At 49.0% G+C, this 24522-nt stretch overlaps 2 protein-coding genes across 6 annotated transcripts; one reads left to right on the top strand and one right to left on the bottom strand.

Annotated features, from left to right (window-relative positions):
* The first annotated feature begins 917 nt into the window (after positions 1-917).
* Positions 918-10067, top strand: Noxa1 (NADPH oxidase activator 1). 5 transcript variants are annotated; one of them, XM_028772929.1, is made up of 12 exons: positions 918-1094; positions 3149-3231; positions 4048-4156; positions 5218-5352; positions 5509-5616; positions 6548-6601; positions 8518-8587; positions 8711-8799; positions 8959-9113; positions 9430-9544; positions 9649-9763; positions 9882-10067. In XM_028772929.1, exons 1-12 carry the CDS (start codon positions 918-920, stop codon positions 9992-9994), a joined length of 1323 nt encoding a protein of 440 aa, XP_028628762.1. In that variant the 3' UTR covers positions 9995-10067. The 5 variants fall into 5 exon arrangements, with proteins under 5 accessions (XP_028628762.1, XP_028628761.1, XP_028628759.1 ...); XM_028772928.1 differs by having other exon boundaries at positions 9631-9763; XM_028772926.1 differs by having other exon boundaries at positions 8711-9113.
* Positions 10020-15523, bottom strand: Entpd8 (ectonucleoside triphosphate diphosphohydrolase 8). Its single transcript, XM_028772930.1, has 10 exons — positions 15469-15523; positions 13856-13997; positions 13652-13769; positions 12667-12817; positions 12360-12519; positions 12014-12241; positions 11658-11921; positions 11369-11479; positions 10868-11002; positions 10020-10767 (listed from the first exon to the last, which is right to left on the bottom strand). The coding sequence occupies exons 2-10, from the start codon at positions 13979-13981 to the stop codon at positions 10576-10578; spliced, it is 1485 nt and encodes a 494-aa protein (XP_028628763.1). The 5' UTR covers positions 13982-13997; positions 15469-15523; the 3' UTR covers positions 10020-10575.
* Positions 15524-24522: the final 8999 nt, after the last annotated feature.

Below are 24522 nucleotides of genomic sequence, written 5' to 3'. Positions count from 1 at the left end.
GTAGCGTAGAAGACTCAGTCCCACTGGCCATACTCGCAAGGGAAAGGAGCAGCCAGGCCAGCGACCATTAGTGGAGAAAGCCCTCGCGGGCTGCACCAACCACCAACACCTACTCCGAGGCCCCAACCCGGCTTCTGAGGGCTAGTCACGCGGCATCCAGTCCTGCCCTGCTTGTCGCTCCGGAGTCTCCGAGGCCACCTGGTCATTTCCGATAGGAGGGGCCGGAGGTCGAGCTCTACCTGCCCCAGGGCTGTTTCTCCTTCAGGCCGCCCACCTAGCCTGCCGAGGCTGACCTCTGAGCAGGCAGCTCTGCGGTGCACCGTTCACACTGGTCCCGGAATCTTGGCCCGGCTGCTGGAGCATTTCCGCCCGGGTTTCCCCCAAACACTCTGCTGATTTGGCATAAAAGACGTCGAGGGGTCCAGCCACCGCCCACTGACGTTCTAAGTTTGCAAGGAAAAAGATGGGGTGGGCCTGGCTTGAGTAAGAGGTGTGGTCAAACCGGGAAGGAGGCAAGAACTAGGAGGTTGAGAGGGCGTGTCCATATGGAGATAACCGTGGTTTCATTGGTGCTGAGCTGGGCCAGGGAGTGGGCAGATAGGCCTGGCGAATGAAGAGGCGTGGCTATGTGATCCTAGACCGGCTCCTCAGTCCTAAGGACTTGGTTAAGTGGTTCAAGGCGGGGCCTGAGAGAGGGGCCTAGGCCTTGGGACATCTACTCAGTATCAAGGACAAACTGTCACAACTCCAGTTGTCTTGCTACCAGCTGCTTCTCGTTGCTGTCCTGGTCCCCTTGTCCCTGGCCTTGCCCCTGGCCCACGGTCCCTCAGTTTCTCTGGAGCACCCTTCTCCTGTCCCGCGCGTTCCAGCTAGAATCGCTAACTACCTTCCCTAGCAAAGCTGGTGTCCCCGGCTCCATGAGCTCTCTAGGGGATCAGATTCGTGACTGGCACCGGGGAGTACTGGCCGTGGCACGCGAAGACTGGGACTCTGCGCTGTGCTTCTTCTCAGATGTCCGGGAGCCGCTGGCTAAGATGTACTTCAACATTGGCTGCGTGCACCTGATGGCAGGGGATCCCGAGGCTGCGGTGCAGGTAAGCGCCCCAGGACTGAATAACAGATCCCCCTCCCACACCCCTGGTGGAGGCCTGTAGGGTAATGCAGATGAAGATGTGAACGTGAAACCTTATCTTCCAGTGGGCACCCTGGAAAAAGACGCTCTTCTGCACCTCACAGTCAACCTAGAAGAAGAGGAAGTCCTGCCCTTTACTCTGTCGTTTACCTAGAGATTGTTCTACTAATGTTCTCTCAGTGACTGTGTGAGGCGGGTTGGAGCTTTGTGGTTAGGAGGACCCCTCTTAGTTGAGATCAGAATGGGACACAGGGCACCTTCAGTCTCCATAGCCATACAAGCCAAACGCAGCAGCTGTTCTGTGATAGGTCTGGGATGCCCAGGCTCTAGTGCTCAGGACTGAGGGAAGGACATACCCGAAGGCAGGCTGGTGGCTGGGTCAGAGCAGGTAGGGGCTCTGCTCTTCCTCTGAAGGTGTGCTGTAGGACAGATTTCAGCAGATGCTTGTGATGGGATGGTGGCACACAGTCTGTCTTTCCGGTTCTGAGCACTCACATGTGTCCCACCTGCTCTCAAAGCAGACCTACTCAGGGGAGCACACCGTAGAGGGGGCTCTGTTCATCAAAGTTATAGCCATTCCTGGGTGTGTGATAGAAACCCTCAGCACTCTGTCTACAACTCAGACCTATCTAGGACACCACACAGATGAGAAGCAAAGACACCCAAGGACCAATGGTAAGAGTAGAAAGACTGGGCTATGTGGAGATAGTTTCTTTATTATTTCTTTCTTGAAGATATACATTTATTTATTTATTTATTTATTTGCATGTGTGTATAAATCAGGAGAAAACCTGTGGGAGTCAGTTTTCTCTTTCCCCCATGTGGGACCCAGTGATCAAACTCAGGTCATTATGCATGGTGGCAAGTGTCCTTACCCACTGAGCCATCTTGCCAGTTCTCTTCTATTACTTCTTACATATTTATCTGAATCTATTGTTTCTTCATTAAAAGGGTTTTGTTTGAGCCACACATGGTGACACCTGCCTTTAATCCCAGCACTCTGGAGACAGAGGCAGGCAGATCTCTGAGTTTGAGGCCAGCCTGGTCTACAGGGTGAGTTCTGGGAGAGTTCCAGTTCTAGGGCTACACAGAGAAATTCAGTCTTAAAAACCAAAAGCAAAGAAAACCAAGAAACAAAAAGGTTAATGTTTAGGAAAGAGAATGTAGTGACCTGTTACCAGGTGTTTCAACGGTGAGTGAGTTACATGCTTACCTCCTCACGCTGTAACTAGAGAGGAGTTTGAAATGCTCTACCATAAGAAGAAGAATGGGCACTGCCTTGAGTCAATAAAACTTATATGCTACAAGCATAGGCATACTGGCTAGACCCGGAAACATAAGAAGTGGGTGGTGTGACTGCAATAAGGAGTCTAAGTGCGCGGGTCTGCAGAGGTGGCACTTGCACCTGTCAGTGCGAAGGTTGTAGTGTCGGATGGATCTACGAGCAGCTATGCCATTTCCAGGCTGACTGGGCATAAGAAAGCTTCTAAGTCAGCCTTCCACCTGACCAGACGTGGTATTAGGAAATGGCGGCAGGTTCCTGTACACAGAAAACTCTCTTCCACACCTAGTGTGCCATTTTGTGTGAACTACCAAAAGAGATTTTAAAACAGCTATTAATGGATTTTATGTATGTGAGTTCTTCCATTATAGGTGGCTGTGAGATACCATAAGCTTGCTGGGAATTGAACTCAGGACCTCTGGAAAAGCAGTCCTCTCTAGCCTTTGCAAAGAGATTTTAAAAAGCCCCAGATTTACACAGTCCTGTCTCCCAGAGATGACTGTTACTGACACTTTGACATGTTTTCTTCTAGCTCTGTGCTCCTCGTGGACAAATTGGGTTTCTCTGCCATGGGGGTGTGCCCTGAGCCTGCTGTGAGGTGCTTGGGACACCTGAGAAATCTATGTAGTAACACATTCTCCAGGCTCTAACTGTTCAGCAGCCCTCATCCGTTGATACATTCCCATATGTTTGTGGCTTTGGGTTTAGTGTTCCATACACATTTTTGTCCCTAGGCATTTGACCAAGCAGTGACCAAGGACACCTGCATGGCTGTTGGCTTCCTCCAGCGGGGAGTGGCCAGTTTCCAGCTGCAGAGGTGAGAACACAGCTCCTTATTAAATGGTTCTTTGTCTCTGCAAACCCATGCTTGCACATCCTTCCTCCGGTCTCCCCTCTGGATCCCCTCTAGCCCGGGTGAGGATGCTCTGGATCCCCTCTAGCCTGGGTGAGGATGCTCTGGATCCCCTCTAGCCTGGGTGAGGATGCTCTGGTTAGCCTCTAGCCTGGGTGAGGATGCTCTGGTTAGCCTGTAGCCCCCACACATGGCTCTTGTCCCTATCAAGATTTACAGTACTTTCTCAACACCCCTGGTTCTGTCCTATGTCTACAGTAGTAAGATCACTGTGTTTATAGTCAATTTGCAGATGTGAAAAACAGGGTTTATCCCAAGATGTGCATGGCCACCCAGCTTTCTAAGAGGAGGAAGGGAGGAAAGATAATCAGGGCTGCAGGCTCCAATGCCCAGAAGGGGTGACTGGGGGAATGGAGTATCTAGTGAGGGACAGAGATTTCATCCACAATTGGAAGTTCGGAGATTAGTGAAGGCCTCATAAGGTTAGGGCCTGAGAGTCAGGAAAGGAATGCCCAGAATAGTTGGAAAGGGTTTGGGGGTGCAGGCATGGTCCCCTGTCAGGTGCAGAGAGTGGGTGTTCAGGTGGCTAAGCAGAATTAGACAGTAAACTTCCATTAAGCACACTTGCCTGGACTTGAGTAGCTACAAAGGTGACTACTATTGCCTCAGGTCTCCCAGAGTTGGCATGGCGAAAAGGATGGGGGGAATACCCCCTCCAAAAAATCCTTCATTGGTTCAGCAACGCCCTTGTAGCTATTGAGAGACCCCTGATGCCCACAGGTTCCAGGAGGCTGAGTCTGACTTCCAGCTGGCCCTGGCACAGCTGAGGGGCAATGCTGTCATTGACTACACACAACTGGGTCTGGACTTCAAATTGCAAGCCTGGGAGGTGAGTGAGCATTGGTTTCTGCAGAGGTCAGATGCCAAGCAGTGTCATGGAGGCTTAGAAATGCTCTCTGCAGCCCTGGGGTTCATGGACGTTCGAAGGTTCTGCCATGGCCCTGGGTTGCAATAGGGGTCCTACAGTGTAGTCTGAGGTCCTGACCGGAGTCCTAGGGTGAAGTCTGGAGTCTGCCAAGGCTTGTCTCCTGTACGCTTGTGTTGCTGCATGGTCAGCTATGTGGAATGAGGCGTTCTGCCCAAGACTTTTGGAGCTCTGAAATCCATTAGCTCCTTGATTGCCCAAGGAGGCCAGAGGCAGCAGAGGGAGCAGACTACTTATCTTTGGAGCCAGTCAGCATGGGTTCATTTTGGATAGAAACAGGACGTACTTGAAGATCGTGACAGGGGTTTGGCTCAGCAGTACCTACAGCTGAGCCAGAGGAAACAGTTGGAACATAGCCGAAGGAAGAGTAGTTAGGCTTCTCTCCTTGTAGCAGAGCTGTTTGTTGTGTGCTTACCTCTGTGGGACAAAGGAAGAATGGGATCCCAGCATCTTATGAGTTCTGTCCGTGGGGTACTGAGTGTCCCTGCATTGTCAATGGGAACCCTTAGACATACTCTAGACTCAGGGGTACAGGGGGCAGTTAATGGTGGCGGCAGAGTGTAGAATTGGGAGAGTGTCAGCTAAAGGGAGACTTTGTGAATCACTGTGTGAGAGTTGGGAATCTAACCCAAGTCTTCAGAAGAGCAACAAATACTTTTAACCACTGAGCCATCTTTCCAACTGCTCCTCCCCTCCCACGAGGGAGACACTTTAAAAGGGAGAGCTACTTCTGCTGCTTCAAGCAGAAAAGTCCAAAGCAAAACATGGCCCCTCCAGGACTAAACATACAGGGCATTAGAACTTGGCGTCTGAAAACTGAGCCAGTCAGCCAGCAGATGCCCTGGTCTCTACCTGTAGCACCAACTGAACATACAAAAGAACCTTCAGCTACTGTAACTGGGGAGCTCATATGAGGGCCACCTGGGAGTCCTGGCCCCTGCAGTCATGTCTGTCCTTGTTCCTAGGTCCTATACAACATGGCATCAGCACAGTGCCAAGCAGGACTCTGGACCAAGGCTTCCAATACTCTAGTGGAGGCGATCTCCAAATGGCCAGGGGTGGCCCAAGGTATCCTGGACATTGCCATGGACAAAGTGCAGGTGAGCAGGGCATTTGAGAGTAGATTGGTTTGGAGTCAGGGTCTATAGCTTACTCCTTCAAGGCTAACTATAAGACATAGGGAGAGGTAGCCTATCTGCATCAAGGCTCAGGGCTCCTGCAGCTGTGGCTAATCTGGTTTACATGTTCCATGCCAGAAACAGATACCCCTGCAGCTGCGGCAAGTGCCCAAGGGTGAGGTCTTCCAGCCTCCCCGGCGATACCTAAAACATCTGGAGCCTATGGATTTCCTCGGCAAGGCTAAGGTAAAACACGAGGGTGTTTTCCAGCTCAGGGACCCAGCTGCCAAAATGTAGCCTATGTCAAGCTCATGGCATACTGGCCCCTGCACTGGACATCTAGAGTGTTTATGAGGACAGTTGGGTATAGTCTAGGCTACTTGAAAGTCAGAAGGTAGAACATGGGCACAAGGCCCCTAGGGTTGGAGTGAGCATTCACATGAGGCTATAGACTGGAGACAGAACTTACCAGAAGGCAGCTTCAAAGGAGGGCTCAGACCTTTTGATGGTAACCCCTGGTGGTGCCCTCCCTCACCCTATCCTCTTCTCCCAGATGTTGCCAGTGTCTGCATCTTCACATGTGTCTGTTTCTATACCCCTTCTGTAGACAGCAAGGTCCCAGAAGTGGGTGGCTAGCCTGGACCATATCAGGCCCCCTAAACCACAGGCTATGGTGGAGTATCCAACCTCCAAATGTAAGAGAAACTCAAGGAAACAGTCACTAGCAGTGTCACAAAGAAGGGCCATCTTGGCGTTGCAGTGATGAGTCCTGGGCTGGCCACACACACTTGTGCTAACACACACTTGTGCTGGACCTACCAACACTATATAACCATGACAGCCACCTGAGGTGCACAGTGCTTGTGAACATGCCCTGATGCAAACTCAGTACAGGTGGAGAGGAAATTGTATTTGTCCATCCATCAGAGTCCACTTATTACAGCAGAAGACTGTTACAAGAAACAAAAAATATTTAACAAATTATACTAAAATTAAGTTGATATTATTAGCACAAATATTTCTCTTGGTCATACGATTGGGTTGTTTTGTCTTGTTTTAGCTGTAGTGTCCAGCAGTCTTGAGCTAGGGTGTATGTAATCTACACCCTGCAGAGTAAAACCATAGAGGTGCTGGAACCAGTGGGGCCCTAATCCAGCTGCATTCCTGCTCCCACTAGGTGGTGGCTTCTGTCATCCCTGATGACCGTAACACGGACGTCCAGACCCAACAGGTAGGTGTATAGGCAGTAAGCAGATCCAGACTTAACTTTGTTTTGCAGAAAACAAGATTTAGGTGGGATGAGCCAAGGGCTTGAGCCCCATGGTGGAAAAGCTTTGAGAATAAGGATACCTCTCCTTCTGTGGCCACATCTCTGGCCATGGCTGGTCACTCTCATTATTCACCTGTCATGGGCCAAAGAATAAGCCTAAGCGAGAGATCACCAGCAGCCTCTTTGACAACCGGGCCATGGATATGGTCAGAGTCAGCCATCCCAGGGGATGGGGCTAGTGGGGCCAATACAGTGGCACACATTCAAATCTACCACAGGGACCAGATGGTGGCTGTTAACAGAAGATTGGAGCCTCTGTTGGACATGTGATGGTCAGATCACTTGATAGCCTGGGGAAAGATAGGTCAGAAGGACCAAGCAATTGCCTTCTTTCCTGGCCATTGCAAGCCTTCAAAGTCCTTGTGAAGAGGAGTTAGGCAGGGGCCCTTGCTTTCCTGTAGTAGCCCCATGAGCCAGTGTGAGCACTTGGAGAAGGCTTGACATGGGCTTGACACAGGACAGTCAGCTCCACTTGATCCAGTCTTTAGTTCATTCCAATCCAAAAGTATAATGTCCTTATGAGCAATTATACCATCACAGCTGTGCTCAAAATCCCCAGGGACTTAAACCTGCATCTGCCACCTCTTGTCCTGGGCTGTAAGCTTCATAAGGGTTACACAGTGCATTTCCATAGTGCCTCTTTAAGATCAGTTCACAAGCCACATCCATGAGTGTCCCGCAGAAGGTGGAGGTAGCCATCTCCTCTCCAACTCAGGGTACCCGAGGCTGGGCACCTCCTAAGACTCTGCCCTGGGCCTCTCAGGGTCAATAGGGAAGCCAGCATTGAGATTTGGGGATTGATAGAAGACCTAGGAAGCAGGCTGACTCTCCACTGATGCTGGGCAGTCTGTGGACTCTAGGCCTGTAAGGACTCTATCCTGTCCCAAGGCCTGCCTACGGTCTGGGTCTACTATGAATTTACTTCCCAGAGAAGTTTGGCTAATGACTTCGTGCTAACTGCTGGCCAAACCCCCATACTATATCTTTAACCACTGACTATGCTAGGACAGAGCCCAGGGAGTTTCTCCCTTGAGTCTGGAACCCTACCACTTCAATACCCCTGTACTCTAGGTCCCATCCTCAGACCACACACACACACACACACACACACACACACACACACACACACACACATTGTTTATAAAAATCCAACGAAAGTGAAAACCTAACAGGGAACCGAAAAACAGCAGCAAGGTCAGCATACAATGGAAACACATCCTTTAACAAGGGCACATGTGGATGCAGAACTCAAATAGAAAGTAGCCATGTTAGCAACTCAAGTGTGAGCTGAAGGCTTCAGAGGAGGGGAAAGGACAGAAAGGCTATGGACACATTTATTCTACTTGATTCATGGCACAGATTAGATCTACGTAGACAGAGTACAAGAGGTCATGCTTGGAACAACCCCTCCCAAGTGGAAAGGCTGAAGTGTGGGTTGCAAACTTCTGAGGAAAATGTTGACTCTGTGGAAGCTTGCCAAAGCGCCTCACCTGGACTGTACTTCACCCTTATCCACAACATGCTTTCGGAACTTCTTCACAAACAGAATAGGCTCTACTATCCAGCTAAACATGCTTTTAAGTGGAAGCGTGTAGCCTCTATCACACCTGATGGAAACTTGGCAATCTAAACAGTAAAAGTCCTTGTATGTGTTCAAATTGTGCATAAATAACTTTAAAACAATTTATACACAAACAGTTTTGTATAACGCAAGATGTAACAAAACTAACTAAACTAAATGTGTCACGATGGCTGCAGGTGGCATGCGTGATGACCCACACTTGTGAGGTCCCTCTAACCACTGTCTACCTTGGCAGAGGTCCCAGGTGGAGCAAGCTGGCCACCAGTCATCCTCATCTGTGTGTGAGAGGATCCTGAGCACTACAGGTAGGAGGAGCCTCTTCAGGAGAGCTGGAGTGTGGGCACTTGTCCCTTAAGGAAAGTTTGGGACAGGGGCCAACTACTTGCCAGTCCTTCCTCTACTTCAAAGTGTCTCTCCTTTGTGAAAAGGTGGTCACACAAGCCCTGGCCTATGTGACAGTTTGCTGGCACCTGGAGGGCCTGATCCAGGCCACTCTGAAGATTCCTCAGGAGCTAAGGTAAGAGCTGTCCTGCTCTTCAGTCCCTCCTCATCAGTGAAACAAGGAAGCCCGTACCTCAGATTCTCTTTGACCTTTCAGCCCAGCCTCTACTCTGATTCCTTGCATCCAAGAACAAACCTACCTTCAAAGGCTAAGCAGCCCTGTTTCTTTCCTCAGGGAGCATCTACGAAGGACCCTGAATCCTTGATGACTGTCACTGTGCAGTGCCACTTTACTGTGCCCCTGAAGGTCCCAAGAGGAACTGGCCTGTCCAGTTTTCGGACACTACTAGCTCAAGCCATCCTTCACCAGACCCAGACAGGGCAGCTTAGGTAAGTCAGAAAGCTGTGGGCATGGGGACTCTAAGCTACAGAAGAAAAGGATGGGTCTGAGCTACGAGGAAGTGAGGGTTCTTCTGAACTGGAGAGAAGGCGTTTTGTTGTTATTTTGCTCTGAAGTGGTCACTTTTCAGACCCAGGTGGGACAAAAGCTAAGGCCTCCTTAGCTCTATGCCTAAGAATCTGGGCAGCCACTGGAAGTAAGGGCTGGCACAGTGGAGAGCCACAGAAATGAATTTCCTTTAGGGAAAGACCAGGCACTAGGTACTCTTCTATACACTGTAGCTCACCCTCAGGACTCCCTGTGCAGTTACAAAGCCCCAGGAGAGGAGAGATCCTGGAACCCCATTTCCACGGAGGAGTCACTGCAGAGTGTATGGAAGAATGTGCCCGTGGGCCCAAGAGGGGTGCAGCTCCAGTGCCGGGTGAGCCAAGGGGAGAGACTGTGATGCCTGCTGTGGGCAGCCCAGACGGTTTGAAGGGAAGCTTCTCTTATGCTTTGCCCCTGCAGCCCACCTTTCTGTTACAGGGGGCCTGGGGACGACCAGTGCTCTATCAAGTAATAGCTCAGTACAGCTACCGTGCCCAAAGGCCGGAGGATCTGGACTTCCACCAAGGGGACATGGTGGACGTTCTGTGTGAAGGTACAGGGCTGCCCTTTCCTGCACAGCACTGCTGGCTTGTCCAGGTCTGGTGGGGGCTCTGCTCTCTAGGGCTCAGTCTTTGCTGTAAGCAGACACAGCATCCAACCTGTCTCCACAGTGGACGAAGCCTGGCTGGAGGGACACCGAGACGGCTGTGTTGGCATTTTTCCCAAGTGCTTTGTGGTCCCAGCTGGCGCCTCTGTGGAAACCCTCCCTGTACTGGGACCTTAGGTGGGAGACCAGCACTAGCAATAAATACCATGACAAAAACCAGCTTTAATTAAACAAACAAACAAAACAACTATCCCCCTCATCCCACTTTGATCTATATTCTGGAATTGATGATAAAGAGAATCCAATCAAAGGCTCTTGTGTGAAGAAGCTGGCCTCAGACCTGGACTCTGAGTATCTGGTCTAGTCTGATATAGTGAGGAAGCAGGGAGCCTCTGATGGGCTGGCCACAGCCTTCTGAGGGGGCCCTATTCCCACAGCTGCCTCTCCTGTTTCTATCCCATGGACTACTAACAGTTCCCATAGCCAGAGCCACCCTGAGGGTGTAGAGGAGTCAGTACTGTCAGCAATTGGCCCTCCTGCCTGGATAGAGTCGAGCCCTTAAGGGTCAGGGATTCGTGAGGGCAGGCATCTAGGATGTGCTCAGAAAGTCCTGTGAGCCAAAGGCTTTCTTTCCTAAGGACAGCTGATGGTGGTTCACAAGGTTGACAACATAAACAGCTGTGTTGTCACTGTTGACTCCCAACACTGCTCCTGCTTTAGACATCGCCATCTGCCATCTACTTCAGCTTGGCTTCTACCTAGTCCTGGGTCCAGAAGAGCTGGACGGCAGCTGCCCCAAGAATAGCCACAAGGGTCAGCACTGCAAATACTACTCCAGCCGTCCAGATGCTGTAACTCTGAGCCCGCCACTGGCTCAGTGCCTCACCTGGAATCATGCCTGTCAGGTTCAGCATGAAGCCCAGTGTCCAGCCAATGTCCATGCCACCTGCCTGTGAGACACATGGCTCTTTAGGGATACTGGGTGGCTGTCCTGGGCCCTCTCCCATTCTCACCCTGATCCAGACATGCCAAGGTTCTTAGGGGCATCACCTGCTTCTGGAACTGGATGTTGGGCCAGGTCTCCTCACTGAATTTGTAGCCCTCCAGAAGCAATACAAGGATGTACAGGCCTGAGGCGCAGTAGTCCCGTAGCCAGCGCTCCTGCCCAGGGTAGCTGGATTCCACCTTGGGTTCCAGAAGCCGATGAGTAAGTGAGGTTGCGTGACTTTGTGGCACCTCCCCCCAGTTATGGTGGTACCTCCATCCATCCTCATAGTCTCCAGACAGCAGGAGACTGTTAAGTATCTCAGAAAGCCCTTCTGCAAATCCCTCCAGCTAGGAGGGGCTGGGGTGTCCAACCTCATAACAACCGGAGGCTGATCCCATTGGCGCCCTGGATATTTTCCTCCCCAGTTCTACTGCCTAAAGGGGACATTATCACAAATATCTGTCCAGGAAAATCTCACAAGACCCCAGAGACCCTGCTTGTCTATGGTATGGTATGGTATGGTATGGAGATGGGGGCTAGGGTAGGTATCCAGGGTCACCCACCAGTTTCCAGGGCTTCTGACAGAACTTCCAGATAGTGTCATTGACAATGTTCAGTGGCTGCCTGGAGGTGAGGTTCAGGAAATGGAAGGTGTAGTAAAAGTTGGAAAATGCCTGTGAGGAGTAGAGAAGGCCATGCAAGCCTGAAAGAGGCCTGCAGCACAACGCTTCAGTCAGGTGTCCCCACAGGTGCTAGAGTCCCTAAGAGCCAGTCAGGGCACCTCCTCTTCAACCTGTCCTTATGGCCCCTGGGGTTCCAGAAAGAAGCCGGGACTTGGGAAGCCATGCTTACATAGAACTGGCCATGCACAGGAGGCTGGTAGATGCCATCGAAAGCGCAGTCCTTTACGCCCTTACAGCTGGAGAAGTTGAAGAGACCCCGGAGGGCTGCCACACAGTTCCCAGGGTTGCCTATCCCTTCAACTGTGAGGTTCTGGGTGTGGTTCAGGGAATCTGTAGTGTGGACGCAGGGTGAGTCATACAAGGAAGCCAGTGGCAGTGTGGCCTGGTAGCCACTGTGGTAGCATGGGTGTCTGACCCGGGCCACCTGGCTGCTCTGCAGAGACGAAAGGACATTAGTTCTGATCCACCCCTCCGCTCTACCCCCACATCATCCTACCTCTCCACCCTTTCAAATACCAGCCTGACCTGTGCCAGCTTAGCCAGGAGCCGACTCAGGATCTGGTCCCGCCCAAAGCAGAGGTAGCTGTGAGTGTAGACACTGTAGTTGGCACCATACAGGCGGAAGGTAACCTGGGTGCTCTGGTCTAGGATGGGGCCCTGAGGCACGAAGCTGAGCTGCGTGGAGGCCCCACCAAGGTCCAGAGCACCAACTAGCATCCCCTCTTCAGGCAGGGTCCACTGTCCAGAGGAATACTGACCGTAGATGAAGTGCTTAGTTCTCCAGGCAGCCACACTGGCCCCAGCTGCTGGCCAGCCACCCCCAGGCACTGGCCTGTCAGACCGACCCCTCACCCTTAGGCTACCTCTGTACCTTCAGGAGCATTCCTAGGACATAGTTGATAGTGATCCAACCAAAGGCACCTTCATCTTGCCCAGCCAGGATCTTGGTACCCCAAAAATCCACAGGAGACTTGCTTAGTGTCTGGGAGACTGCAGCTAGGATGGCTCTTGCCTGAGAGCTGTTCTTCTGGCTGGGAAGAAAGGACCACGGCTGGAGGAAAGCCTCATCCCAACCTCCAGTGCCTCACCCCAATCTCTACTGCAGTTAGTTCAACCCAGGGTGTCTCAGCCTGGCTTTGGCGAGTGACCCTAACAGATGCAGCCTGTTACTATGTCACCTGAGCAGCCTCATTCCTGCTGTGGCCCCAAAGAATGTGGGCGTCACTGGATGCTGAGTCTGTGGAATCAATGCCAGTGCCTCCTCCAGGCAGCTCTTCAGGCTTTCCCCAGCCTGTGTCGGGTCAGAGGTATAGGAAGAGATTCCAGGCCCTGAAACACAGTGCCCCAGGTAAAGGCTCCAAAGCTCAAGGTTGAGATTGAATGACAGCCACCAGAGATGTTTGGAACCTGTGAATGTGACCTTTGTTGGAAGAAGAATGTTCCCAAGTTAAATTAAGGGTTTTTTAATTCAACATGATGGTGTTTGTCTATAATCGCAGTGCTCAGGAGGTTGAGGCAGGGGATTGAGGGGTCAGTTTAGGAAACACAGAAAGATCCTGTCTGAAATAACAAAGGAGACCTATAGATAAAGCGAGTTTGGGTGCATAGTGGACCCCAAATCCAGTAAGGACAATTCTTAGGAGGAAAGGTAGGAAACCCTGAGTTTCTTCCACTTCGGGGCTTCTGGAGAGGCTCTTGGACTTTTGGTCTCTAGAATTGAGAGGAACCTCAGGAAATGAACTCAGAGCTTAACACCTGGGAGCCCGTCATCAGTGCAGTGTAGACCTAGTGGGAAGCTCTAGGCTGCCAGAGAGGGTCTTAGAGGGCAGATGTGGGACCTGATGAGGGAACGTTAGCCCCAGGCCCTGGGGAGGTACGAGATCTGAGCTCTGTGTGTGTATTCTTATCAGAGCCAGCCCAAGCGTGTGACCCTGTGTCTCACGTCAGCACACTAAGCCCCTTTTCCTTTCAGGTTCATGTGCTTTCCTGAGGACTAGAAGCATGTCAGCACACTAAGCCCCCTTTCCTTTCAGGCTTATGTGCTTTCCTGAGGACCAGAAACGTGGCCCCATCTGTCACCAAGCAGTCTCTCTCAATGGGTCCCTGCTATCACCAGGGAGTCCAAGCCAGGCAGCAACGCCTGCCACAGGACTGTCCACTGACCTTCTATCTGGCAAGTCAGGGCCTGGCTGATCACTCCTGTGTCCTTCTCCTTGTTTGCTGGCCACTGGTACACAAACAGGGATGTGTGGGACGAGCCGGCGTCAAACACGATCCCAAACTAAGGACAACATGGGACCAGAAAGGTGTTGACGCCAACATCCTGGTCACCCAGCTCAACATTTTTGTTAGGTCCCCAAGCCAAACCTTGGTGTCTGCAGGCAGGAGAACATTGGTTGCTTTCACCAGGATGAGGATGAGCATGGTGAGGCCAGAGGCTGCTGCAACTCCCAACAAGGCCATGAAGACCCGTTCCTTCCAGGAGAGTCCCATGGTGGTAGGGGCTGGGCTGCAAGGGTCAGGTAGGCAGCAGTGGACACTCAGACTCCTTGCTCAGATACTATCCTGATGCCATCCTTCTAGAGGAAGGGCCTAACACGTCCCAACCTTCCTCAGATGTTGTCAAATCTGGGACTCAGATATCCTCCTTGGTTAGGTCAGTAGCCAGGACAGCCACAGTAAAAAAAAAAAAAAACAAAATAACAAACAAAAAACAAACAAAAAAAACAGCCAAGAATAGTTTTCAGAGTCCAATTGGGCAAGCCCAGTATTGTCACAGAGCCTGGGGGCCAGTACAGGGGGTACTGACTGAGGATCCAGCCCAGTGGATGCAGGACAGCCATTTCTGGTGCCACTATCAAGGACTAATAGAGCCCCATGTAGACCCCTATGTAGGCCTCGCCCTCCCTCTCTCTCTGAGCCCTTGCTTTCTTGACTCCCCAGGAAGAGTCTCAGCTCTGATCTGAACTCAGGAATTCGAACCAAGGTCTCCTAGTGGAAGACTTCTTTCTGGGAGCCTCAGAACCATGCTACCTGGAATCCAGAGGCAAGGTGTGGGCCCCTCAAGAGGCCAGCTAGCATTCTATTCTTCTTAACAAAGACATTTGTTTCTTCTTGAAATTCTAAACTTGGATTTCTCTAATGGAGATCTGACAGATTTTAGCTGACCCCAGATGAACCTGGGCAGCTGACCACGGAATGTTATTCTCCATGATATCCAAGACATCTACACCCTTGTCTCCTCTGGAGCCCAGCAGGGGTTCTGAGTCCTGACCCACTCCAGCCAACCAATGTATAGAGAAGACACTACTAGTCAGCTCCTGGTCAGCTCTGCTTCAGAGCAAGCCTTACAATGGATGTTGTTGCCTACTGAACTAGGCAAAGCCAGGGTGTTCCTGGAGCCTCCAAGTGCTCCAGAATTCTGTGACTTGGAATCTCATGGCATGTCCCCCAAGAATAGAGAGACTCCCAGTGTTTCAAGAATTCGAAACAGAGGTTAGGATTCCTGGGAACAAGCTAAGTGGGGCATGAGCTCATCTGAAGGTAGGGAAACTGAGGAAAGAGGACAAATGACTTGCCCAGAGCCTGGATTGTAACTCCAGCCAGCACTCCAAAACACAGGAACAAGTGGGTCACAGGTAGGAACCAAGAAAATACAGACCCCACCTCAGAAACATAGCACCTGAGACTGAGTAGTCACACAAAATGGACAAGGTAGGCTCCCCTCACCCAGGACAGGCAATCCCCTACCAAAGCTAACCCACAGACCAGGTCAGCCCCTGGGTCCCTCACCTGAGCTGGAAGCCAACTTTCAAGGATAGCTGGAGGAAGTTCTGCTTCTGATCTGCACACCTGCTGCCCTCCACACCCTGTCTCCACCCACTTGAACCTGGGGCTGTGGTGGGAGGAGCAGGCTGCTCTCCAGTTCCTATTCAGTTCCTACTAGTTTATTCTACCTCATTAATCCCAGGCTTACTTACATCTTGCTCCTGGGAAGGGAGGAAGAGCAGTGTCCCTAGTTCTCGGGGCAGACTTTGGAACTGACAAAGAAGGCAGGACTGGGGACACCCTCCCCGATACTGTGGACCTTGCCCTCTGCCCTTCTCACTTGGGCCAGGCCAGATAGTGTCGAGTAACAAGTGACTGAGAGTCCAGAGGCTTCAGGGGCTGGGTGCTGCAGAGCTGAAAATATAGGTGGGCCAGAGGAAGCCACTCTCCTTTAGATCTGTTGGGTTCCTAAAACATAAGGTTCTGGATAAAGGTCAGTTGAATATAGGTAGAATTGTTTACCTTGCATGCAGGAAGTCCTGTGTTCAAGCCACGGCACCACATGAAACCAGATGTGCTAGTGAAATCCTAGCACTCAGGAGGCAGGAGGGTCAGATGTTTAAGGTTATCCTCTGAGTAAAGTCAGCTTGGGCTATGGGAGACCTTGCCTCAAAAAATGGGGGAAAATGGAGTTGGAGAGAGAGTTCAGAGGGTGAAGAGCTTGACGTGCAAGCATGAGGACCTGAGTTCAGAGGCACAGCAGTGACATAAGAGCTGGGTATGGTGGCACATATCTCTAGTCCCAGCATTGTGGACAGGGTTGGGAGCAGAAGCCGGTGAATCTCGAGGTCTTACTGGCTAGCCAGTCCAGCTGAACTGCAAAGCTTCAGGTTCAGTGAAAGAGTCAGTCTCAGATAGAAGATAGCAGATAAATAGATTGATAGGTAGATGAATAGATATAGACAGATGATAGATAGTGTTAGATATATATATAATAATAGAGACATGATAGATATATAATAGATATATAGACAAGATAAACAGATAGACAGACAGACAGACAGACAGATAGATAGATAGACAGATAGATAATAGATACAGATAGACAGACAAGACAGATGGACTAATGGTGTGTCCTTGTTAAGGCTTCTATTGCTGTGATAAAATATCATAACCAAAAATAACTTGGGGAAGGAAAGGACTTGTTTTGCTTACAATTTGAGGTAACAGTTCATCACTGAGGAAAGTTAGGGCAGGAACTCAAGCAGGACAGGAACTTGGAGCAGGAGCTGATGCAGAGGCTGTGGAGAAGTGCTGCTTCCTGGCTTGCTCTTCCCTGTTTGGCCTGCCTTTTTGCACAACCCAAGATCACCAGCCCAGGGGTGGCACGGTCCACGGTGAGCTGGCCCCTCCCATATCAATCACTGATCAAGAAAAATGTTCTACAGGCTTGCCTAGAGGCCAGTCTGGTGGGAACGTTTTCTCAGTTGAGGTTCCCTCTCCCAAAAAGACTCTGTCTTGTGTCAAATTGAGGTAAAAACTTGCCAGCACAATTAACTCTGCTTCAGAGAAACCTTCAAGATGGATGTCGCTGCCTTCTAGACTAGTAGTCAAAGCCAGGGTGTTCCCTGAGCCTCCAAGCACTTTGAGATTCTGTGACTTTGTATCCCATAGCATACCCCACAAGAATGAAGACACTCCCAGTGTTTCATGAATGACCCCAAAGCACAAAGGGACAAGTAGGTCACAGGTTGGAACCAAGAAAACTTGAACCCCACCTCAGGAATGTAGCACCTGACAAGCCTGAGACACAAACATATTACTGTTAAAGCATACTTTTTCTTTTTTGTTCATCCCAATATCGTATAATGTTAATAATATCACAGTAAAAAGCATGTCAGCATTTAAAAGTTGCATGGCCTTTAAAAATTCAAACACTTCAAAGTTCAGGCTCTTTAAAATATATATAAAAGTCTTTCTAAAATATCCAAAGTTTCTCTAAAATTCCAAAGTCTTTTAACTGTGAATTCTAGTAAAATAAAAAATAAGTAGATACTTTCTTCCTCCAAGAGGGAACCAGTGGAGTTACAGTCAGATCAAGTCCAAACCAAAAATTAAACAGTTTGAAAAGTTCGGTGCTTGATGTTTAGGACCTACAGTCCTCGAGGCTCTGCAGGTCCAGCAGTGAAGGCCTCTGCTCATGCTGTCTGGAGCACACTCAGCTTGACTAGGAAGCTCAGATCAGCTTCCACTGCATGGCTGTCCTCAGCAGCCATCCATGGCCCTGGCATCTGTAAGAACACCAGAGACTCTGCAACTAGGCTGCATCTTCTCCAATAACCTCCTCTAGGCTCTCCTCAGAGACTTTTACCCTGTCACATAGTCACGAGCCTCAGCCTCTCTCCATGAACCCTTCAGTCCTCAGGTTCGAGCAATTGAGGATGCATCTTCACCAATGGCCTCCTCTGACATCTCTTTAGAACTTCAGTCCTGACACTCAGTGCCAAGTCTCAGCTGCTCTTCAAGACCCTTTCATGCCTTCAAAACCAGCGTCACCTGCAGGACTCTTACAACATCAATTGTTTGTTTGTTTGCTTTGTTGTGGTCCAGGAATGGCCTCACAAACCACATGAAGACTAATCTCAGTCAGACAGGAATAGTTCATTGAGCATGATCGATCAGGCCACAGTCCAGATTCTGGAACTGAACAATGGCCCTGAGTTAAGGTCCTTTTAAAAGGACTTTTTAAACAGGGCTTTTAAACAGGGTTTTTAAAACCTGAGATATACAAACATATGTGTCAAATTATTCCACCAATCAGGATTTAGGGATGGAGGATTTCCTTAGGAACATGTCTTTGTTGTATACTTATCCTGCTCCCATTGGTTGGGAATTCGCTGTGGCTGGTGACTTGTCTTGTCTAACGTTCATGTCCTAACTTGTCAACCAGGATGTCAGTTACCCATGTACATGTTGTCTCTTTCTGCCAAGTAGGACGTCATTTCCCAGGGAGATCTTGGGAACTTAAACTTTACCACTACTCAAAATGGAAGTCTTATTCCAAATAGTTTCTTATATTGGTACAGGTGTCTCTCTAATGTTGGAGTCCATCCCAGGGGCAGCTTATAAAAGCAAATACCATAAAAGCTTATAGACAGGTGCAGGAAGTGCTGCTGGGTGGTTGGTTCAGGTCCAAGTTTATTATGGGTAGTTATACAAAGCAATTCTACTGACTTCTATTGTGATTGGTTTCTACCATTACAGAATATAACAGAATATGTAATCAACTTGGGCGTGAAAAAGGTTTCTAGTAACAGCAGAAATAACATATGAGAAAGTTTCCTTATATTAGTAACAACAAAATGACAGTCTAGCCAAGTAACAGTTACCTAGGCCTTAACATTCCATCTATGCTGTAATTTTTACCTAGGCCTCAATACTGTATTTATTTATAAAAGAAAATTATTTACTTATATAATAATATAATTTATTATATATTTACTTTATGTATAGAAGTGTTCTATCTGCATGTACACTTGCATGCCAGAAGAGGGTATCAGATCATATTATAGATGGTTGTGGTAGCTGAGAATTGAACTCAGTGCTCTTCACTGATGAGCCATCTCTGTAGCCCTCATTTTCTTTCTTCCTTCCTTCCTTTCTTTCTTTCTTTCTTTCTTTCTTTCTTTCTTTCTTTTTCTTTCTCTTTCTTTCTTTCTTTTCCTTCCTTCCTTCCTTCCTTCCTTCCTTTCTTTTTCTTTTACTTATTTTTTTTTTTTGAGACAGAGTTTCCCTGTGTAGCCACAACTGTCCTAGAACTCGTTCTATAGAGCAGGCTGGCCTGGAACTCAGAGATCCACCTACCTCTGCCTCCTGAGTGCTGGAATTAAAGGCATGTGCCACCATCACCCGGCTTTACAATATCATATTTGGCTGCCAGCAGAAAGTATAGCTTTGGCTGATTCTGGACCACAGCCTCTCTGTGCTGACCCGGAGGAAACACTTCCTAGAAGATTCTGCCTCACTGATGTTGGTCTCTTTTTGTTTGTTTGTTTGATTGATTATTGTTTGTTTGTTTTGAGACAGTGAAGTGGAAACAAGTATTCTTTAAAAAGTCAGTTCTGTTGGATGATGTTTTGCTGGGGCAAATACATGAAGGAACATTTTGCTGAAGCAGACACAGGTGGAAGGATGTTCTGCTAAAGCAAGCATGTGAAAGGACCGGTGATGAAGGATTCTTTGCTAATGACATACATATATTGGTCTGCCTTACATTTCGTAGTTGAGCTCCATTTGTCAGGACTCCATAGAGAGAAACTCATCAAAAAACGTCTGGTGTTGTGCTGAGCTCCTTGTCCCTTCCTCAGACTCGGGCTGATTGGCAGAGTGATGTCAGCTGAGACAGTTGCATGAGCAGAGCCAAGACTGGTGACATTTAGAGGGAGAATAAAAAGAACCCAACAGACTGTCACAGAGACTGGGCTGGGCTTGCGGTAGAGGAGCACTTTTTGGTCTCGTGTCTTTGCTGATCTTCAAGAGTGGTATAGCCAAGACTTCTGGCGATCCTGGTGATCCTGGTCCCTCCCGCTGACTCATGCTGATTCACAAAAGGCCCAGTTTTCTTCTTCCTTCCTTCCTTCCTTTCTTCCTTTCTTTCTTTCTTTCTTTTTTTTTTCGAGACAGGGTTTCTCTGTGTAGCCCTGGCCTGTCCCGGAACTCTCTCTGTAGACCAGGCTGGCCTCGAACTCAGAAATCTGCCTGTCTCTGCCTCCCAAGTGCTGGGATTAAAGGCATGCGCCACCACTGCCCAGCTAAGGCCCAGTTTTCAAAGCCAGTATCAGCTTTTACTTTTGCCCAATCTGACCATAAGATATTGTGTGGATTTCAATTGCATGTTCTTAGGCTTGAGATGTTGTGTTCATGGGCTGCTGTATTTATCACAACCCTTTAATTAAATTCCTCTTGTGTTTGTGCTTTCACTCAAGGACTCACTTGGATACTCTGTTTAGAGGGTCCTACATAGTCTAGATACAGGCTCTTGAATAAGTGCCTTTAAAGTGTTTTCTTCCAAAGTGTTAGTTTCTTGTTTTGAAAAAAGCAAGTTAAGGGACTAGGGTTTATTTGGCTTGTAGTTCATGTTGGAGAAGTCATGGGACCAGGAGCCTGAGGCAGCTGGTAACACTGTATCTGAACTCAGGTAGTCTAAACAGGGGCCAGGCATGGTGGCATATGCCTTTCGTCCCAGCACTCAGGAGAAACAGAGACAAGCTTCATCTACATTGTGAATTCTATATGGGAGATCCTGTTTTAAGAAGAAGAGGAGGAAGCCAGGCAGTGGTGGAGTATGCCTTTAATCCCAGTACTTGGAGGCAGAGGCTGACAGATCTCTGAGCCTGAGGCCAGCCTGGTCTACAGGGTGAGTTCCAGGACAGCCAGGGCTACACAGAGAAAAGCAAACAAAACAACATAGTCACCTGTAACTTTGGCTCCAAGGGATCCAGTGCCCTCTTGTGGCCTCTGTGGTCACTAGTGTCTGCCATAGTTGAAAGAAAGAGAACACAAAGGTGGCCCACCAGAAGACTTGTCTGACTCAGGACACCAACCTCCAGGCCACCCATAAAAAGGCAATTATGACGGGACATCAGGAAGTGTGTCATCAGAACATGGCCCAAGGATGGGCTTGTGAGAAAACTCCAAGAAAACAAGTCTTTGACATCAGTTTCCTCAAAACATGGAATTGTTCTTGGAATGTGGCTTCATGCCCCTCCGAAGTGTAGTGGACAGGAGTGAGTTTACTTCAGAGTACTCATTACTGCTTGCTGGAGCTTGTCAGTGTCTCATGTTATAGGCTTCTATGGAAAAACATGTTGTTGCCGTGTGTGGCTCGGCCTTGTGATTGCATATAGCCTGAACTCATGAGAACTCTACTCATATGACCATTCTTAACCCTCAGAGCATAAATTGTCTGGGGCTCTTAATAAAGTCCACTATTGCATGATACTGTAATTCACCTCATTTATTGGCTCCATTCTCCCAGCACCCACTTCTAGCACAGTGACAGTATCTCTAAGATGTTTGGTCATCCAGAAGATGACCAGTGTGTCAGGGGATGGGTGGGGTAACAAAACCTAGAAACTAGGATTCTGGTGGGTTGATATGAAGAAGCCATCAGTCCCTGAAGGGGACAGTAGAGTAAGTGACTTAGATGAGATTCTGGGACCTGAATAGCATGTTGGCATTGATCTGGGATCCCATGAACAGCCCCATGGGAACAGGTCCCATGAACAGCCTTAGAAAGCTGAGTGTGGTTAGGACACACAAGTTATTCCAGGGAGCTGCCAGCTAGGAAGATTCAGTAGAAGCCATTGAGAAGCCAACTTCCAAGAAAGGGGTCCCTGTTTCTACCCGTGGATGCTGCACCAAGATGGAGCAGTGGATATGTTCCGCATCGCCGCCGCCGCCGCCGCCGCCGCCGCCGCCGTCGTCGTCATCATCCCAGACATCTTAAATGTAGATTACAAAGGCCCGAGACTAGGTGGGGAATAAATAAAGGAAGTCAGCAAAAGCCAGCGACAGACTGTCCATATGCTCCAGTGTGTTGCATCTTGCTGAAAACCTCTAGGTGCCCTACTAACCCACCCAACCCAGCCAGCCAGCTCAGCCCAAGAGCTACAGTACTTGTGATGACCTTTCTACCTCCAAACATTTTGTTTTGGTTTTGTTTTTTTTGTTTTTTGGGTTTTTTTTTTGTTTGTTTTTTGGGGGGGTTTTTTTGGTTATTTTATTTTTTGTTTTTTTGTAGCCAGGGTTTCACTAGGTAGCCTTAACTCTCCTGGAACTTTCTATACAGACCATGATGGCCTCAAATTCACAGAGACCTACCTGCCTCCACTCCCTAAGCTCTAGGACTAAAGGCATATACCACCATGTCAGACTCTTACTTTTTAGGGAAGAGGGGAGTGGTTGTGTATTTATTTTATTTTGTGTGTCTGGGGTTTTGTCTGTATGTATATCTGGGCATCATATGTGTGCCTGGTGGCATGAAGGCCAGATGGTGTTGGATCCTCTGGGATTGGAGTTACAGGTGGTTGTGAGAGGAGGTGGCATATAGATGCTGGACATAGAACTTGCATGTGGTGGCTATTTTATGTCAACTTGACACAAGCTAGAGTCACTGGAAAGGAGGGAAGCTCAACTGAGCAAACGCCTCCATAAGATCCAGCTGTGGGCATTTTCTTAATTAGTGATTGGTCAGAGAGGGCCTAGCCCATTGTGAGTAGAGCCATCCCTGGACTGGTTGTCCTGGGTACTGTAAGAAGCAGGCTGAGACCAGGGAAGCAAGCCAGTAAGCAGCACCCCTCCAAGGCCTCTCTGCATCAACTCCTGCCTCCAGGTCCCACCCTGTGTGTGTTTCTGTCCTGATTTCCTTCAATGAAGAACAATGATATGAAAGTGTAAACAGAATCAAGCTGTTCTCCAAGTTGCTTTGGTCATGGTGTTTCATCATAGCAACCATGACCCTAAGTAAGACACCGGCTCCTCTGTAAGAGCAACAAGTGCTCTGAACCACTGAGGCGTCTCCTCAGGCCTGTCTTGCTCCCACGTCCTCTAGCTGACAATTACTACAGATTCCTTGTAATCCCACTTATTGTGTCTCTTCCCAATTCTCACAAGGAAGAAATGTTCAGCACTGATCCTGGAGGGAAACCCTCACAGTGATCTTGCTCTGCTCCTAGAAGTTGTAGAACCTGTTTAAGCCTGGCTGCTTTCTGACCAGCACCTCCAGTGACTCAATAGACCCTTTATCTCACAGACCCTCTGTTTTGAGTGTTTGGTTTAACAGTGTACACGCCAAATGGAATCGGCTTTCTATAAAACTATAGTCTCAGATCATGGCCAACGCTGTGGACAAAGAAGGACGTTTAGTTTGAGGACCATCTGAAAAATGAGGACAGATCAAGAAGACTTACTAAATCTTTAGTCTCAGCTTCCTTCGGGCCTAGAAATGTTAACAGCACACCAAGTAAATGAATAAGAGATGGGGAAGGACTGCAGCGAGTCCTGGCTACCTCAGGAAGACGGCATTGTAAAAGATAGTGAAGAAATTAGGTGAACTACAGATGAAGCTCTGAGGCCAGCCACCCGGCTGCTGTGTGGGAAGCCCTGGGTTAGACCCTCGGTACCACAGAAAGAAGAAATGAGATGAGCCGGGCGGTGGTGGCGCACGCCTTTAATCCCAGCACTTGGGAGGCAGAGGCAGGCGGATTTCTGAGTTCGAGGCCAGCCTGGTCTACAGAGTGAGTTCCAGGACAGCCAGGACTACACAGAGAAACCCTGTCTCGAAAAACCAAAAAACAAAACAAAACAAAAACCAAAAAAACAAAACAAAAAAACAAAGAAATGAGATGAAAGAAGAAAGCATTGAAGGAATAAATCTCCAAGAGAGGGCTGCAGAGATGGCTCAGCGGTTAAGACCACTGACTGCTCTTCCAGAGGTCCTGAGTTCAAGTCCCAGCAACCACATGGTGGCTCACAACCATCTGTAATGGGATCTGATGCCCTCTTCTGGTGTGACTGAAGACAGCTGCAGTGTACTTATATAAATAAAATAAATCTTAAAAAAAAAAAATCTCCAAGAGAAAGGGAGCATTGCAGTGTCCCTTCCTGGGGGGAACCTCCAGGTTATTACTGAGAACTTCGGTGAATAAAGTGGATAGCAATGGGGAGGGCCCTAATGAGAGAACTTGAGAAGTGATGAGGGCGGTTTAAAGGGCAAGCTGTGGATAGCCAGTGTACTTGGATCCGCGCCCTGTAAATAGCTGTGTCCCTTTTACCTGATTGTATTATAGGGTGGACCCTGCTTCTGACCGGGGACTCTTACCTTCTTACCATGTACTGGAAACCAGAAATCACATAAATTACCCTTCAGATAAAATTAGCTAGACTGGCCATGCAGGCCCAGGAGATTCTCGAGAGCCCACAGTGCAGGGCAGCAGCTGCAGGGGACAGATGCTCCATGTGACAGCACTCAGTGAAGAGCCTGTGGGGGCCAGCAGCAGTTACAGGAACTTTGCTCTGGGACTGAGATGAAGGCCATAGTAATCCTGAAACTGGAGCCAGATGGACCAAATTTCTTGAGGAATGTCATGGGGACTCTAAGGAAACACGCATGCCCACAGGAGTTCCATGCAAAAGGGAAACATTTGCACAGGGTGATGGAGCCTGCCAACACCTGCACAGGGTGATACAGCCTGCCAACACCTGCA

The sequence above is a fragment of the Grammomys surdaster genome, unplaced genomic scaffold (genome assembly GCF_004785775.1).
Source record: "Grammomys surdaster isolate TR1022 unplaced genomic scaffold, NIH_TR_1.0 219, whole genome shotgun sequence".
Taxonomy (NCBI): Eukaryota; Metazoa; Chordata; class Mammalia; order Rodentia; family Muridae; genus Grammomys; species Grammomys surdaster.
Note: the sequence above shows the minus strand (reverse complement) of the source record. Positions and strands in the feature narration are given on the sequence as shown.

Coding starts and splice junctions, on each gene's coding strand:
- Noxa1 (XM_028772925.1), top strand. CDS start 918: ATGAGCTCTCTAGGGGATCAGATTCGTGACTGGCACCGGGGAGTACTG. Junction 5,353..5,508: donor TTGCCATGGACAAAGTGCAG/GTGAGCAGGGCA, acceptor GTTCCATGCCAG/AAACAGATACCCCTGCAGCT. Junction 5,617..6,547: donor ATTTCCTCGGCAAGGCTAAG/GTAAAACACGAG, acceptor TGCTCCCACTAG/GTGGTGGCTTCTGTCATCCC.
- Entpd8 (XM_028772930.1), bottom strand. CDS start 13,981: ATGGGACTCTCCTGGAAGGAACGGGTCTTCATGGCCTTGTTGGGAGTT. Junction 13,770..13,855: donor TCCTGCCTGCAGACACCAAG/GTTTGGCTTGGG, acceptor TGTTGTCCTTAG/TTTGGGATCGTGTTTGACGC. Junction 12,520..12,666: donor GCAGGAATGAGGCTGCTCAG/GTGACATAGTAA, acceptor CTTTCTTCCCAG/CCAGAAGAACAGCTCTCAGG.